Source organism: Candida metapsilosis (genome assembly GCF_017655625.1).
Source record: "Candida metapsilosis strain BP57 chromosome Unknown scaffold4, whole genome shotgun sequence".
Taxonomy (NCBI): Eukaryota; Fungi; Ascomycota; class Pichiomycetes; order Serinales; family Debaryomycetaceae; genus Lodderomyces; species Lodderomyces metapsilosis.
This window is the reverse complement of record NW_027138162.1, coordinates 179,428-193,630: the sequence shown is the minus strand read 5'-3', so window position 1 is coordinate 193,630 and position 14,203 is coordinate 179,428. Positions and strand designations below refer to the sequence as shown.

Below are 14,203 nucleotides of genomic sequence, written 5' to 3'. Positions count from 1 at the left end.
ACATGGAAAAGGAAACCCTGATGATTATATTGCGTACATACCTCCTTGGTTGTTGGCTCTGATGCCAATTGAGTAATATATAGCCTGTGACTGGTTAATGATTCATATTGGAGTGTGGTGGTAGCTTACTGTAGTGTGTAATCTTTGTTGTAAGAATAATGAAAAAGGAATGAAAATTTTTTTTGCATAGAAGATGAATGATGAAGATGAAGAGGATGATTGCAAATTTTCAGTGTCGTAAAAAAATACAAATTGAATGTCGTGTTTTATTTATACAGAAATGCGACACTGCTTTATAGGAAAAAAAAAAAGAAAACTCCGCTGCGGAATTTAATGTCCGATTAGAACCCACTATACCCCGACTTACTTAATTTCAAATAACACTAAAGACAGGTACTCCTACTGGCTCTATAGGCATCCTTACTTCTTTTAGGAGTATCTTCTCTTCTCTTATAAATATACACATGCGTAGTTTGGGTGTATTACTTTGGCATGTGACGACTCCAATCATTTTTGACTTCTTTTTGAGCCGAGGAAATGCGTAATACTGGTACTGCATATAAAGTTAATAGTGGGGATTATTTTGTATATACGGAGAGAGAGAATGAGAATGAGGGGCGAAATATTTGATTTAAAGAAAAGATTTCAATTTACTAATTCATCGAAGAACATACCTTTCTTTTCTTCATTTTAACAAAGGAAGATTACTATTCATAGCTACTACTACATATACACTAGAATACCATTAACTACTTTTTACTAAGATGTCATTTGTTGGTGGAGGATCAGAATGTGCTGTTAACAATAATGTTGTTTCTCAACTAAACAAACATACTCAACAAGATAGATCTTTACAACAACAAGCTTCTCAACCACCACTTGGTGGGGTTATACAAAACCAAGGTTTCAAAAGAGATAACTTAATTAATGCCAGAGATAGACAAAATTTGGATCAGTTTATGAATACTGCTGCTCCACAAGCTTCCTCCTCATCTTCATTTCAATTTCAACAAATGAGACATGAGTTGAATGGTATGCAACAACAACCACCACATACACCTGCTCAGTGTCAACATCATCATCCAACAGGACCATGTCAGCATCATCAAACTAACAACTGGAGTCAAGATTTCAAACAACAATCCAACTCACCAGCTCCTCAACAAGTTGCTTCTCCAATGATGAAAAATGCAGCTCCAGTTAATACCCAATGGGCTAACGAGTTTCAAACTGCTGCTCCACCGCAAACATTGCAACAACATCAAAATCAACAATATAATCAGTCATTTTCAAGGTATGGTGGTGGTGCCCCAATGATGTCGTATCGTCCAATGATGGGTAGTTCTATGGGTATGTCTTATCAACAGCAACAACAACCACAAATGCAGAGACAAAATCAAGAACAAAAACAAGATACTGAACAACAAGTTGATTGGGATGATCAGTTCAAGAAAATTGAAGAGCTTTCAGAACAGGCTAAAGAGGCTGAAGCAGAAGCACAAACTAAGGTTGCTGATGATAAAGATGATATAATCATTGATGATAAATATCAAGCTACTTTTCAAGAAGTTTGGGATAGTCTCAATTCAGAAGCATTTGAAAATGATTTTATTGAACGACAATATGAGGATTTCAAAAATACCAAAGGTGAAACTTTCCCACCAGACATGAATCTTTGGGAAAGAGATTTTGCCAAATATGCTTCAACAAGAGCTCATTTTGGTGATTACAAGTTTGAAGATTCTAAAAATAACCAATTTTTTGATTTACCAGCTGATCAAGACCCTTATCAAATTGGTATTCAATTGATGGAAAATGGAGCTAAATTATCAGAAGCTGCTTTAGCTTTTGAAGCTGCTATTCAAAAAGACCAAAATCACGTGGATGCATGGTTGAAATTGGGTGAAGTTCAAACACAAAATGAAAAGGAAATTGCTGGTATTACTGCTTTGGAAAAATGTCTTGAATTACATCCCGAAAATTCTGAAGCTTTAATGAATTTGGCCATTTCATATATCAATGAAGGGTATGATAATGCTGCTTTTGCCACTTTGGAAAGATGGATTTCTACAAAATACCCTCAAGTTGCTGAACAAGCAAGAAGAGAAAATCCTGAATTAACTGATGAAGATCGTTTTTCATTAAATAAACGAGTGACTGATTTATTTATTAAAGCAGCCCAATTATCACCTGATGGTGCAAGTATGGATGCTGATGTACAAATGGGATTGGGTGTCTTATTCTACGCCAATGAAGATTTTGACAAGACTATTGATTGTTTTAAAGCTGCATTATCTATAAGACCAAATGATCCAATTTTATGGAACAGGTTGGGTGCTTCATTAGCTAATTCCAATAGGTCAGAAGAAGCTGTTGATGCATATTTCAAGGCATTACAATTGAAACCAACGTTTGTACGAGCCAGATACAATTTGGGAGTTTCTTGTATAAACATTGGTTGTTATAAAGAAGCTGCTGAACATCTCTTGTCTGGGTTATCAATGCATCAAGTTGAAGGAGTTGATTCTGGTTCTTCTTCATTGAATCATAATCAATCTACAGCATTGACTGAAACGTTGAAGAGAGCATTCATTTCAATGGAGAGAAGAGATTTGGTGGAGTTGGTTAAACCAAATATGGATTTGAACCAATTCAGAGGTGAATTCAACTTTTAGGAATACTCGTGTGTATATGTTTATAGTAATGATAATGATCTTTGGGAGGTAAATTGACGTGTAGTAGATGGTGCATTCATGTAAGTTCAACTGATGACTCAATTTTGATGAAAAAAAAAAAAAAATTGCAAAACCTTTTTCTGGGGACAACAATTTTCTGACTCAGATAACATTTCCTACCTGAAGAAAGTAATCGGCAAATGAGTTTCCCTATACTACCATTCATTGCATCTCCTGAGGATCCACAACTTGAGGAGTTTAGCATTACGGGTCAAGCTTTATTTGCTTATGAAAAACTCAAGTTGAGTAAACACTGGATACAACAATTTCCATCACAATTGGCAATATTTGTCCAAGTTCAAAAAGATGTATCTGTTGATCAAATTACTGAGTTGTTGAATCTAGGAGTTGAGAAGGTGTTCATATCAGATGAATCTCAGTATGAGTCTGTTGTTGCTGCTGGGTTACCTGAAGATAGATTTGCAAGTACTAAATTACAATCTAATCTGTCATTGATTGTTGGTGAAAAATTGGATGATTTGAAGAAATACAACCATGATGATAATAGAGATGTTTATTTTGACTTTACTAATGGTGATGTAACTCAAGGTGATGTTGATGAGTTGGCTAAATTGGGTTATACAATCGTGTTGCCTGGTAAAACCCTAACCACAAAGAAACAAGAATCTGAAAAGGTGTCAATTTCCTCCGCATTTGTCAATACATTGGTTACTGATAGACCGGATGGATTGTTCACTACATTAATCACATCTCCAGCACCACAATACACTGCATTGGGAATTGTCTATTCATCCAAAGAATCCATTATTGCTGCCATTGATGAAAAAGTTGGTGTTTACCAATCAAGGAAAAGAACTCACGAGTTATGGTACAAGGGTAAGACCAGTGGTGCCACTCAGAAATTATTACAAGTTGCTAAAGACTGCGATTCTGATGTTGTTAAATTCATGGTTGAAAATCGTAAAGGATATGGCTTTTGTCACAAGTCGACAAAGTATACTTGTTTTGGTGATGATTTGCAACACAATGGTCATGGGTTACCAAAATTGGATGCTACTTTACAAGACCGGTTTGAAAATGCACCTGAGGGGTCATATAGCAAGAGATTATTCAATGATGAATCTTTATTGGTTGCCAAGTTGAAAGAAGAATTGGATGAATTGATTGATGCTAAGGGAGATAAAGATGAAGTGGCTTGGGAGGCGGCTGATTTAATGTACTTTGTCATGTGTTGGTGTATCAAGAATGGAGTTTCCTTGAGTGATGTTGAAAAGAACCTTGATGTTAAATCGTTGAAAGTAACGAGAAGAAAAGGTGATGCTAAGCCAGCATATTTGAAAGAGGAAGCTAATGGACAGCCAGAATCGAAAAAGCCAAAACTTGAACAAGATGCTGCTGATTACCAATTGGAAGTTATTGATGCTAGTGATTTATCTTCCCCTGGTATTGCTAAAGCCATGAGTAGACCAGCACAAAAGACTTCGGAAATTATGAAGTTAGTGTTGCCCATTATTGAAAATGTGAAAGCTAATGGAGACAAAGCATTGATTGAATTGACGGCAAAATTCGATGGAGTTACATTACAAACACCAGTACTTTCAGCTCCATTCCCTGAATCACTCATGAATATTTCTCAAGAAATGAAGGATGCAATTGACATATCAATGAACAATATTGAGAAGTTCCACGCTGCTCAATTACCAAAGAAGAAAATAATGACTGTTGAAACATCACCAGGTGTATATTGCTCAAGATTTGCCAAGCCAATTGAAAATGTTGGACTTTATGTTCCAGGAGGTACTGCTGTTTTGCCATCAACAGCAATGATGTTGGGTGTTCCAGCAAAAGTAGCTGGTTGTAAAAACATTGTTATTGCCTCGCCGCCATCTAGGAGTACTGGCCAATTGACTCCTGAAGTTGTTTATGTTGCTCATAAATTAGGAGCTTCTTGTATTGTTATGGCTGGTGGTGCACAAGCGGTAACTGCATTGGCATACGGTACTGAATCAGTGATCAAGTGTGACAAGATCTTGGGTCCTGGTAATCAATTTGTCACTGCTGCCAAGATGTATGTACAAAATGATACTCAAGCATTGTGTTCGATTGATATGCCAGCTGGACCTAGTGAAGTGTTGGTTATTGCTGATGAAGATGCCGATGCCGATTTCGTAGCTAGTGATTTATTATCACAAGCTGAACATGGTGTTGATTCACAAGTGATCTTGATTGGAGTTGGTTTATCATCAACTAAATTACAAGAATTCCAGCAAGCAGTAACCAAGCAAGCTTCAGCCCTCCCAAGAAAGGAAATTGTTGCCAAATGTTTATCTCATTCATATGTCCTACTCACAAAATCATATCAAGATGCATTTGACTTGTCCAATCAATACGCGCCAGAACATTTGATTTTACAAATCAACAATGCATCATCTTACGTTCCTGATTACATTGAAAATGCAGGCTCAGTATTTGTTGGTGCTTTGTCGCCGGAATCATGTGGTGATTATTCAAGTGGGACTAACCATACATTGCCAACTTATGGATACGCTAGACAATACTCTGGTGTCAATACGGCCACGTTCCAGAAATTCATTACTTCGCAAGATGTCACTGAACAAGGATTGCAGAGTATTGGGAAAGCTGTCATGACTTTGGCTGCTGTTGAAGGATTGGAAGCTCATAGACGAGCAGTTGAAGTAAGAATGGAGAAATTGGGTCTACTTTAGAAGAAAGGATTCTCTGTATATAGCTTCTTGAATACAAACTATTCAAATTTATGGCATACATATCTCACCAGTCAAATTCCTTGTCGCCACAATCCAGTGATTGACAAATTCCTTCCAATTCATCTAAATCTTTATTCTTAGATGATCCAGCTATAGCAGCAGGATCAATACGTTTCCCCAATTCCTTCTCCAATTCCAAATGCTTCACAACAGCATCACGCACCAACTTCTGATAATACAACACCCCATTCTCCTTTTGAGGATGCAAAAACCCCGACCTATAAATCCCTTCATTCAAATTCTCTTGAGTCAATTGGCACAAGTTAAAATCTTCCAATTCAACTTGTTGTAAAAAATCGACAAATTCCTTTTTACTAGCTTCGTCAATCCCCTTTTTCGTGTATATGTCGTATTGTAAGGTGGTTTTCGTGGCGGATATGGGCAAGACTCGGATGGTGTACCATGCTGGTGAGTAGCAGTTGATGCCGTTATTGGGGAATAAGTACATCCATAAGCCGTCAAATTCACCACCTTTGTTGTTACACTTCTTTTGAGTAGTAGGAGCAGGAGCAGCTTCCTTCTTTGGTGACGACTTCTTACCAAAACCAAACCATGATGATGATGAGCCCTCCTCCTGTTTCTCCCCCACCACTTGCTTCTCATCCTCCTTCACAATAGTTGCAAAATGACGACAATATCTACCCTTAGGAACAACCTTATACGTCTCCATCTTGAACGCAGAATTCAACCCCGGGTGCGCAACAGGACAATGATAGCATTCCTGATACCCATCCATCAACGTCTTCCAATTGAAATCACCAAACAATTCATAACTCATATGATACTCATAATCACCGAAATCAAACTCTTGCAATTCTGTAGAAATACCACTAAACCAATCATCAAAAGGCTCTGCATCTTTATTGAAATTGATGAAAACTAGTCCTTGTTGTGTAGTGTGGATGTTTATTGGATATAATGAGTTTTCCAGTTTATTGAATCCTTCAACCTGGTCAACAAATTGTGGTGCGTTGGATAATTTACCTTGTGAGTTGTAACTCCATCCATGGTATTTGCAAGTCAAGACAGTACTTGAGCCTGATTGCTTTTGAACCACAGGGAACGCACGATGACGACACACGTTATGGAACGCTTTCAACGACTCTCCGCTGCCATGTGCACCACCACCACCATCGCCTCTGGATTTGATGATGAAGAATTTGATACCGGCTACTTGAAATGAATGGTAGTCTCCTGGCTTGGTGAATCTGGAACTATGAGTACAATATAACCAGGAGTTGTGGAATATTGCACGTTTTTCCAAGTTGAAGATGTTTTCGTTGACCCACCAACTTGCGGGTAAGGTGTGTTCTCCAGGTAACAAAGGAGGTTGTGCTGTATCGTCTACCTTTGAAGTTTCTGCGTCTAATTGAGGTGCACTGTAGTCTGGTTTTGTTGCAACTTGAGCTGGAGTCATGGTGTATTGCAGGTGTTAATGACATGAATGGAGAATCACTCTGTTGGACGTTCAACACTGGTCTTTAAATACGGAAACTCAACAGACTCCTGAATAGATCTGGGGAATCTCTTGTCATCCTCTTTTTGGATACATTTACCCTAATTGGTAAAATAATATGCATGTTGCTGTGCTTATCAGTAAAAGCCTAATCTGTGAAATTTCTCAGATTTCGCAACTTCAAAATTTATAAGCATCCCGGCCTTACCCCAACTGTTCCTCTCTGTTTCCATTGTAAGTACATACATAATACTCGAGGCTTTACGTAGATAACAAAAAGGCTATGCTAAAACAATACGTGTCAGAAATAAGTAACTATAATATCTCAACCAATTTGAAGTAATGCTTCACTTTGCATAAGACAACAGCTAGATCTATCTCTTACCCTAAACTGATAAATATGTGAGTCTTAGCGGCCCCGCTTAGAAACTGTGGTGTTCATGAGTGGGTGTTTAAAGGATTGAGCTTGCACAAGCGGTTGGTGTTGGTACAATCAATGCTCTTGCTACATTCTCATTTGCAATCATGCTTTTGTGTCAATTGATTTCTTCTTATCTCTGACAACAAGACGCAACTGCGCAATTGCCTTATAAAGGGAAACAGAGTTAACCAACATATTATCAAACCCCATGCCATCCTTATCTAAATTGCTTCTATCATTCCCCGCTTCACTGCTGTATAAGTCTCCCACGATTATCCAATGGCGCTGAGTTGATTAATAAAGTGTCAATTTCGCTTTTGCGCTTATTGAACCGACTTCTACACCATTCAACCATTGATACAATTACATTATCTATTAATACAATACGTTTATACACTATTTTAATAACACAACTCTGATAGAGCACAGCTTCTAGCACCCCCCCCCCTCTGCATCCTATCCAACAGACACACTCACAGCCTCTTGTCTGTCGGAATTTCCTCAAGTCATATTCCTTCACAAGCTTTCAAATCCTTCAAATACCTCAATAATCTAACAATCTCTTTACCTAATCCATCATCAATCGTTGGCGCCAAAAATGTGTCCAAAGTTAAATTGATATCAGGTATAATTCTTGGGAATGCATAACAATCAGTCAATTCATTCATCAAATCAGCGTTTCGATAATCAGTTTCACCTGAATACTCAATGTTTCTAGCAACCACTGCATTCTCAACTAATGAGTTGACAACAATTAAAGCTTTAGTCAAACATGATGATAGAATTGCATGTTCAGGTGATTCTGTAGGGAATTTACCAGTTTCTGAAGCCAATGCAACCACAATTCGTACAAAATTGCCTAAAATCAACTCTCGATTATACAAGATCCAATATAAGGAAATCTTGTCGGAGAATGTATGCAAGTCATTAATTGGTGCCATATCAATTATCATTTTAACCCCGAAAAACATTTGCAGAATCGTGGGTGCTCGAAGGAAAATGAATTTTGAAAACTCAAAACTATTGGCATCAAACGGGATAATACTCATCAACGATTGAAATGCTCTCGTTAATAAGACGCCATTTTTAAGATCCTTTGCTTCTTCACCCAAGTACAAATTAATCAATTTCTTGGTGTGTTCTTGGTCATGTTGTGTTACAACAAAGCTGTTGACATAACTTGTAGTCATTCCCAAATTCAAACTTCCTGTCAATACCGCTTGTAACAATGATCTGTTGAATGGCTCTCTAACCAATAACTTGGTAAACGCATCAATAGCAAATGAAAAGTATGAGTGCGTATCAAGATTACATCTTGGGATTGTCCACATTTTCTCGATTCCAGGACCAAAACTAGTAATCAACACGTAAGAGAGAAAAGCTTCCTCTAACGACTGCAAATGTACAAAGTAGGCAATATTATCCAACATCAAAAGACAATCTTTGAGTAAACATAACCTTTTCCTGCTAAACATGAATTTATCTCGATGCATGGCGATATTCTTGACTGTTGAGAATAGCAAGTCCTTGAACAAAGCATTAGTTGCCAATACTTCTTTGTTGAATTCGGAAAATGAAATATTTCTCAAAATCATGGTTATGGTAATCAATTCATCCACTAAAAAGACTTGATCATTAGCGGCACTCTTTGTTTGCAATTTACTAAAGTGGTTTCTATTCTCCAGTTTAAAATTTTGCAAAGCAGTTGAATAGTCATCAATGTAAAACTCCTCTGGCTCTTCTGCTGGTGGAGTGGGCAATGATTGAGAAGGTTGCAGAGAGTCATCTCCATTGGCAAAATCAAACAAGTCATTGATTTGATCCTCATCTTCATCTTCTTCGCAGATCAACTCACCAGTTAACGAATTGACAACGTACAGGATATCTTCTCCTTTCCCGTCCACATACTTTTTAAACACATCATCAATTGAACTATGGGTATTCAATTTTGTGACATCCTCTTCAATCACATCTTTATCGGAAGGTTTCCCATGAATAATCTTGTGCAAAACCTCTTTTCCCAATTTACATAACGAATCCAACAATTCAATGCAATCATTTATGGAAAACGTATAATTGGAATCAGAAGTAGTTACCAACAACGTATTCAAAGCATTGACAACCTCTGAACTTTGAATACCTTGGTCACTCTTGACCGCCATGCACAACGCTTGCAAGTTGATTGTACCTAATTCTGGAGCAAACAAATAGATTGGCTTCGTCGCTTCTATTTCTCCTGATAGCATTGAAAGCTCCTTCACGTGATGATTACCATGAGTGTCAATGATTCTCTTGAAAGGCACATAGTTTCGTAAAACATTTGCTTCCTCCTTGGTAATCTCTTTCTTAATATGAGGAGTAGTAGCTGCTTGTGAAGGTTGTCTACTGACAGACTGTGGTTGAGGCTGTTGCTGGAACAGAGGCTGTCTCGACTTTTGGTCAAACAGTTTCTGCATGGCTGGTGTTGGTGGTACTTGCAGCTGCAGGAGTTGTTGTTGTTGTTGAAGCTGGTGTTGCCTTTGTAGTTGTTGCTGTCTTTGACGTTGTTGCTGAAGTTGTTGCTGCTGCTGTTGGAGTTGTTGAGCTGGGGTCTGCTGTGCAGTCATTGGCGAGTCTTGATTCTGCTGTGGTGGTGAGAATTGTTTAGGGAATTGCTGTTGTTGTGACTGTTGAAATTGTTGGGGTAAAGGTTGTTGTGGAAACTGTGGTGTTGGTTGCGACTGTAATTGAGGTGTGTTGTGCTGCGATGAGAAATGAGATGCTGTTTGTTGGTTCTGCTGTTGTCTGTATTGTTGATTTTGAACATAAGGTGAGTTTATCTGTGGAGAGTTATTATTAGACAAGTTACTGGTCCTCGACATCTTCCGTTGTTGAGGGGTGAGCGCATTGCTAATTTTAGGACTTTGTTGGTTGCTTACTGCCGCCATTGGTGTGGGCCCATTAACACTTGGCGAGAAAGATGGAGGAAATTGTTGCTGTGTTTGAGGCAGTTGTTGTTGTTGTTGACTGAACTGCTGTTGCTGTTGTTGTATTTGTTGCTGATATTTTTGGATAATTTGACTTTGAAATTGAGTCTTTCGTTGCAGAAGATCTCGTTGCCCCGCTGGTGTTGCATAGTACTCCTCATAAGGTAAAATATAAGTGCTGTAACAAGCACAAACCTCGCGATCCAAGTTTTCCTTGACACCAGGTTCTTGTAAATTTGCTCCTGCATAAAGTCCCATCTTCATTCCAATCAATGCCCATGGATTGCGCTGTTGTTGCTGAAAGTTTATATTTATAAACTTCTTCAACTGTTGATGACCACCCAACTTTGAGCACAACAAAAAGAACATGAATAAACTCACTCGTTTGTTATTGATAATGATTGGTTGCTTTATAGGAGTTCCACGACGATTCATAAAGTCATTCAAAAGTGCCTGAAAAGTGTCAGCACTAATCTGGGTACTAATTGAAGACTTTTGTTGCATCCGTTGTTGCTGCTGCTGATGTTGTTGTTGTTGTTGTTGTTGTTGTTGTTGCAGTGGTGGTACTGATTGCTGTTGTAGTGGAGTTCCTTGTTGCTGAAATGCTTGATTCTGTGCCATTGGGAATTGTTGTGGAGGTATGCTTTGCTGAGGCATCTGGGGCGTTGGTTGTTGTGACTGTTGTTGGAATGCTTGCATGTTGGGGTTACCCAAATTGCCCATGGCTGGGGTACCCTGCATAGGGCCTGGCGTAGCTCCTTGCGAGCCATGAGGAGACACATGTCTTGACAAATCAGTTTGAAGCTGCGACTGAAATTGTTGGTTTTGAGTTGGCGTATGGTTCTGAGACAGTGCTTGAACTTGTGCCTGTGCCTGGTTCTGTGCTTGCATTTGCTGCTTGTGTATCTGCTGCTTCATCTTTAGAAGCATCTCTTGCTTATTCGAATTAATCTGTTGCGATGGCTGTTGTCTCATATACATCGAGCTCAAATCCTGGGAACCTTGCATTTGTTGAGGGATATTCTGCTGACTAGAAAACTGTTGAGAAAGTGTCTGTTGTGGGATACTTCCGGGACGCATCTGTGGAGTGTTTGATTGCAGACTTGACCCTGGAAACTGCAAAGACTGAGGCAGTTGTGCTTGTTGTTGAAAAAGCTGCGCTTGTTGTGCTTGCAGTTGAAACAGCTGTTGCGGCTGTTGTGGTTGTGGTGGTGGTGGTGGTGGAGGTTGTTGCTGCTTCTGTTGCGGTGGTGGCGCTGCTGCTGCTGAAGCTTGTGGTTGTTGTACCGTTTGTGATGGTGCTGGCTGAGGCTGTTGACTCAGAGCCGCAGCCGGACCTGGATCTTGATTGAAAATAGAATTCAAAAAGTCATCACCTGAATTATCCATAAAACTTGGATCACTTAGCCAATTTGGATCGGCCATGACTATTGAACTAGGAGTATTTAGTTTGGAAATGAGGTTACCTCTTAAAGTTATAATACCTCGGGCAGTTTTTTTGTTGTGTTTTTTTTTTATTTTTTTTTCCACGAAATTTCTCACTTGAAATGCTACCAACCCTACTCAATCTCTATGCTACAATGTATTTATTCCAATCCTATTTCTATACTACAATGTATATATTCCAAGAGGCTAACTACTTATACATGCCATTCCAGCTCTAATTCCCTCTCCAATCTACCAGAACTTCCACCATTTTTTATGTAGCTTCTTTGACAAGGCTTTGTAATGTTCCATTTCTCCCCAACAATCACGTCCCCATTCACACCCAGCCATATTTATAACAAAATCGTGTTCTTTAAAGAAATATTGTGGATCATCAGCCTTATCAGAACAAGCACCTGGTGGGAATGCATTGATAGTTCTCAAAGGTAAGAAAGCTGTTCTCTCTCTAATCCACGGCTGAGTTGAATACAACGTTTCAAGAGAATCTTGCTCTTTATGTTCCCATTGCATATGCATTTGCTCATACATTGCTGGATCCCACCATACGTCCAACAACATCTCTGACCATTGTGAACGACGAATCAAAAATGAACCCAAGTTGAATCCACCACAATCTTGGGTAATAATCATATCTATTTGTTGTGAGTAATCAACATAAGGGACATCAGTAGGTAATCCTAATGGGTTGAATGTCTGCAACGACCTATATGTAGCATTCTCCAAGTTATTCAAGAAATGTTGTTCCAAGGAAGTTTGAGGTTCCATTATATAAGTATGTAGGTCCAACCACCAAAACCACTCTGAGTCTGGAAATTGTCTCATTGTTTGTTTCAAATGATCCACTTTTTCCCAACTTTCCCTCCACTCGTGTGAATATCTTTTTTTGATAGTCATATCTTTGATTGTCAACCCATATCCATGTTTCTTTGCATAATTCTTTTTATTCGCTATTGATGATCTTTCAATCGACCATTCCTGTGGTGACTTCCATTTAAGTACACCACCACCTTCGTTGGCAGCCAATATAATGACAACTTTAGGTGATGAGGATTTTAGGTGGGGTATATATGGAACATTGGTGAACAAGGATAAGCATATAAATGTGACTATCAAAAGAACAATACGTTTATGCTTGGTAATCTGTTGAAGAATCGTGTCTTGTATCGATGTTTTTTGGTTCGGTTTGAATGTTTTCAGGTATGGCTGAGACTCTTCAGCATGGTTTGAGTACGGCAATGAGTAGCTTCCACTCATTGTTTGGTCCTCTTTGATTGATAAAGTTAGATCACAACTGTTGTTTACTCAATTTTTTTTTTTTCTTTTTTGCTTAAAATTGTTGAACGTGTTTCAGAAGAGATGTCATTAATACTATACGACAATGTATATATATTCTCACTACTTTAATGGTAACAAGTGTTGCTCTAAACACTGCTGTCTACATAATGGGCACTCTGGGTTCTCTCTAATACAGTCAACTATGCAATCCCAGCAATACAAGTGTCCACAATTTGCTGCCGATGGAGTCACCATGGGAGACAAGCACAACATGCAGTTTCTTGATTCATTCTGTAGATACGGTAATTGCGATGCATCGCTTAAATCAATCAAATACTTTGGGTCAAAATTGTCACTCAATTGACTCAACTGGGTGATACTGGTAACTTTTGCATCATTTTTCTCATTCAAAGCTGATTTCTCTTTGTTGGGCTCTTCTTTGTTCAAATATTCATCGCTATACTCTTTTAAATTCATGAGTGACTTGACTGCTATCTGTATAATCATCAACGCACCAAGAAGTGAGTAATTACCACGTTGCATCTTTTCAGGTTCTTTGTGGTGACCAAATGCATAACGAAGGCCAAATAATCTCTTTGATAATGAGTAGAACTCACCTTTGAAGTAAAACACAGCAATATGAAGGTTCAATAACGTATCTAACACGTCAGTATAACTCGATAAAAACGTCATTAACCATGAGTCTTGCTTTTTCCCATCTTCAAGGCTTTTCTCCTTCCTCAACTGAGCATACTTGATGGTTTTGTTGATCAAGTATGGAATCAAAGCATATGCCACTACGAAGCCAAGTCTCGGTAGTAATTTGGGCAATTTCTTTCCTGACCTATTGACATATATTAAATCCACATATTCCTCACCCAACGTTCTAGCTCCAATTAGTGTGGTTAGTGCCAAGTATATTGCCTTGGCAAACACCGTTATTTCCTCGGGATGAGCGTTGATAAACCTTTGACCCTTGATCATTTGAATCAAGTCTTGAAGTTGGCTTCTGTAAGAAGATTCAAAGTAGGCATCCTTTTGATGCGCTCTCACTGTTTTAAGTTAGTATAGGTTCCGTGTATAGTGTTTTGGCTATACATACCTATTGTAGCTGCATCAGCAAATGGTAACTGTCTGCTATTGCTCATGACTAATGT

General features: G+C 38.6%; 6 protein-coding genes across 6 annotated transcripts; 2 read left to right on the top strand and 4 right to left on the bottom strand. All coding sequences in view use genetic code 12, as the record gives it.

Annotated features, from left to right (window-relative positions):
- Positions 1 to 764: 764 nt before the first annotated feature.
- PEX5 (Pex5p) lies at positions 765 to 2,675 on the top strand (the record flags this gene model as incomplete). The annotated part of the gene is made up of 1 exon (XM_067692443.1): positions 765 to 2,675. One exon carries the CDS (start codon positions 765 to 767, stop codon positions 2,673 to 2,675), a length of 1,911 nt encoding a protein of 636 aa, XP_067547872.1.
- Positions 2,676 to 2,875: 200 nt separating this feature from the next.
- HIS4 (trifunctional histidinol dehydrogenase/phosphoribosyl-AMP cyclohydrolase/phosphoribosyl-ATP diphosphatase) lies at positions 2,876 to 5,422 on the top strand (the record flags this gene model as incomplete). Its single annotated transcript, XM_067692442.1, has 1 exon — positions 2,876 to 5,422. One exon carries the CDS (start codon positions 2,876 to 2,878, stop codon positions 5,420 to 5,422), a length of 2,547 nt encoding a protein of 848 aa, XP_067547871.1.
- Positions 5,423 to 5,486: 64 nt separating this feature from the next.
- I9W82_003472 (uncharacterized protein) lies at positions 5,487 to 6,899 on the bottom strand (the record flags this gene model as incomplete). The annotated part of the gene is made up of 1 exon (XM_067692441.1): positions 5,487 to 6,899. One exon carries the CDS (start codon positions 6,897 to 6,899, stop codon positions 5,487 to 5,489), a length of 1,413 nt encoding a protein of 470 aa, XP_067547870.1.
- A 966-nt stretch (positions 6,900 to 7,865) lies between these two features.
- On the bottom strand, positions 7,866 to 11,750 carry SWI1 (Swi1p; the record flags this gene model as incomplete). The annotated part of the gene is made up of 1 exon (XM_067692440.1): positions 7,866 to 11,750. The coding sequence occupies one exon, from the start codon at positions 11,748 to 11,750 to the stop codon at positions 7,866 to 7,868; it is 3,885 nt and encodes a 1,294-aa protein (XP_067547869.1).
- Positions 11,751 to 12,002: 252 nt separating this feature from the next.
- Positions 12,003 to 13,025, bottom strand: MNN10 (alpha-1,6-mannosyltransferase; the record flags this gene model as incomplete). The annotated part of the gene is made up of 1 exon (XM_067692439.1): positions 12,003 to 13,025. One exon carries the CDS (start codon positions 13,023 to 13,025, stop codon positions 12,003 to 12,005), a length of 1,023 nt encoding a protein of 340 aa, XP_067547868.1.
- Positions 13,026 to 13,166: 141 nt separating this feature from the next.
- Positions 13,167 to 14,194, bottom strand: I9W82_003469 (ubiquitin-protein ligase peroxin 10; the record flags this gene model as incomplete). The annotated part of the gene is made up of 2 exons (XM_067692437.1): positions 13,167 to 14,092; positions 14,149 to 14,194. The coding sequence occupies 2 exons, from the start codon at positions 14,192 to 14,194 to the stop codon at positions 13,167 to 13,169; spliced, it is 972 nt and encodes a 323-aa protein (XP_067547867.1).
- Between the last annotated feature and the right edge of the window lie 9 nt (positions 14,195 to 14,203).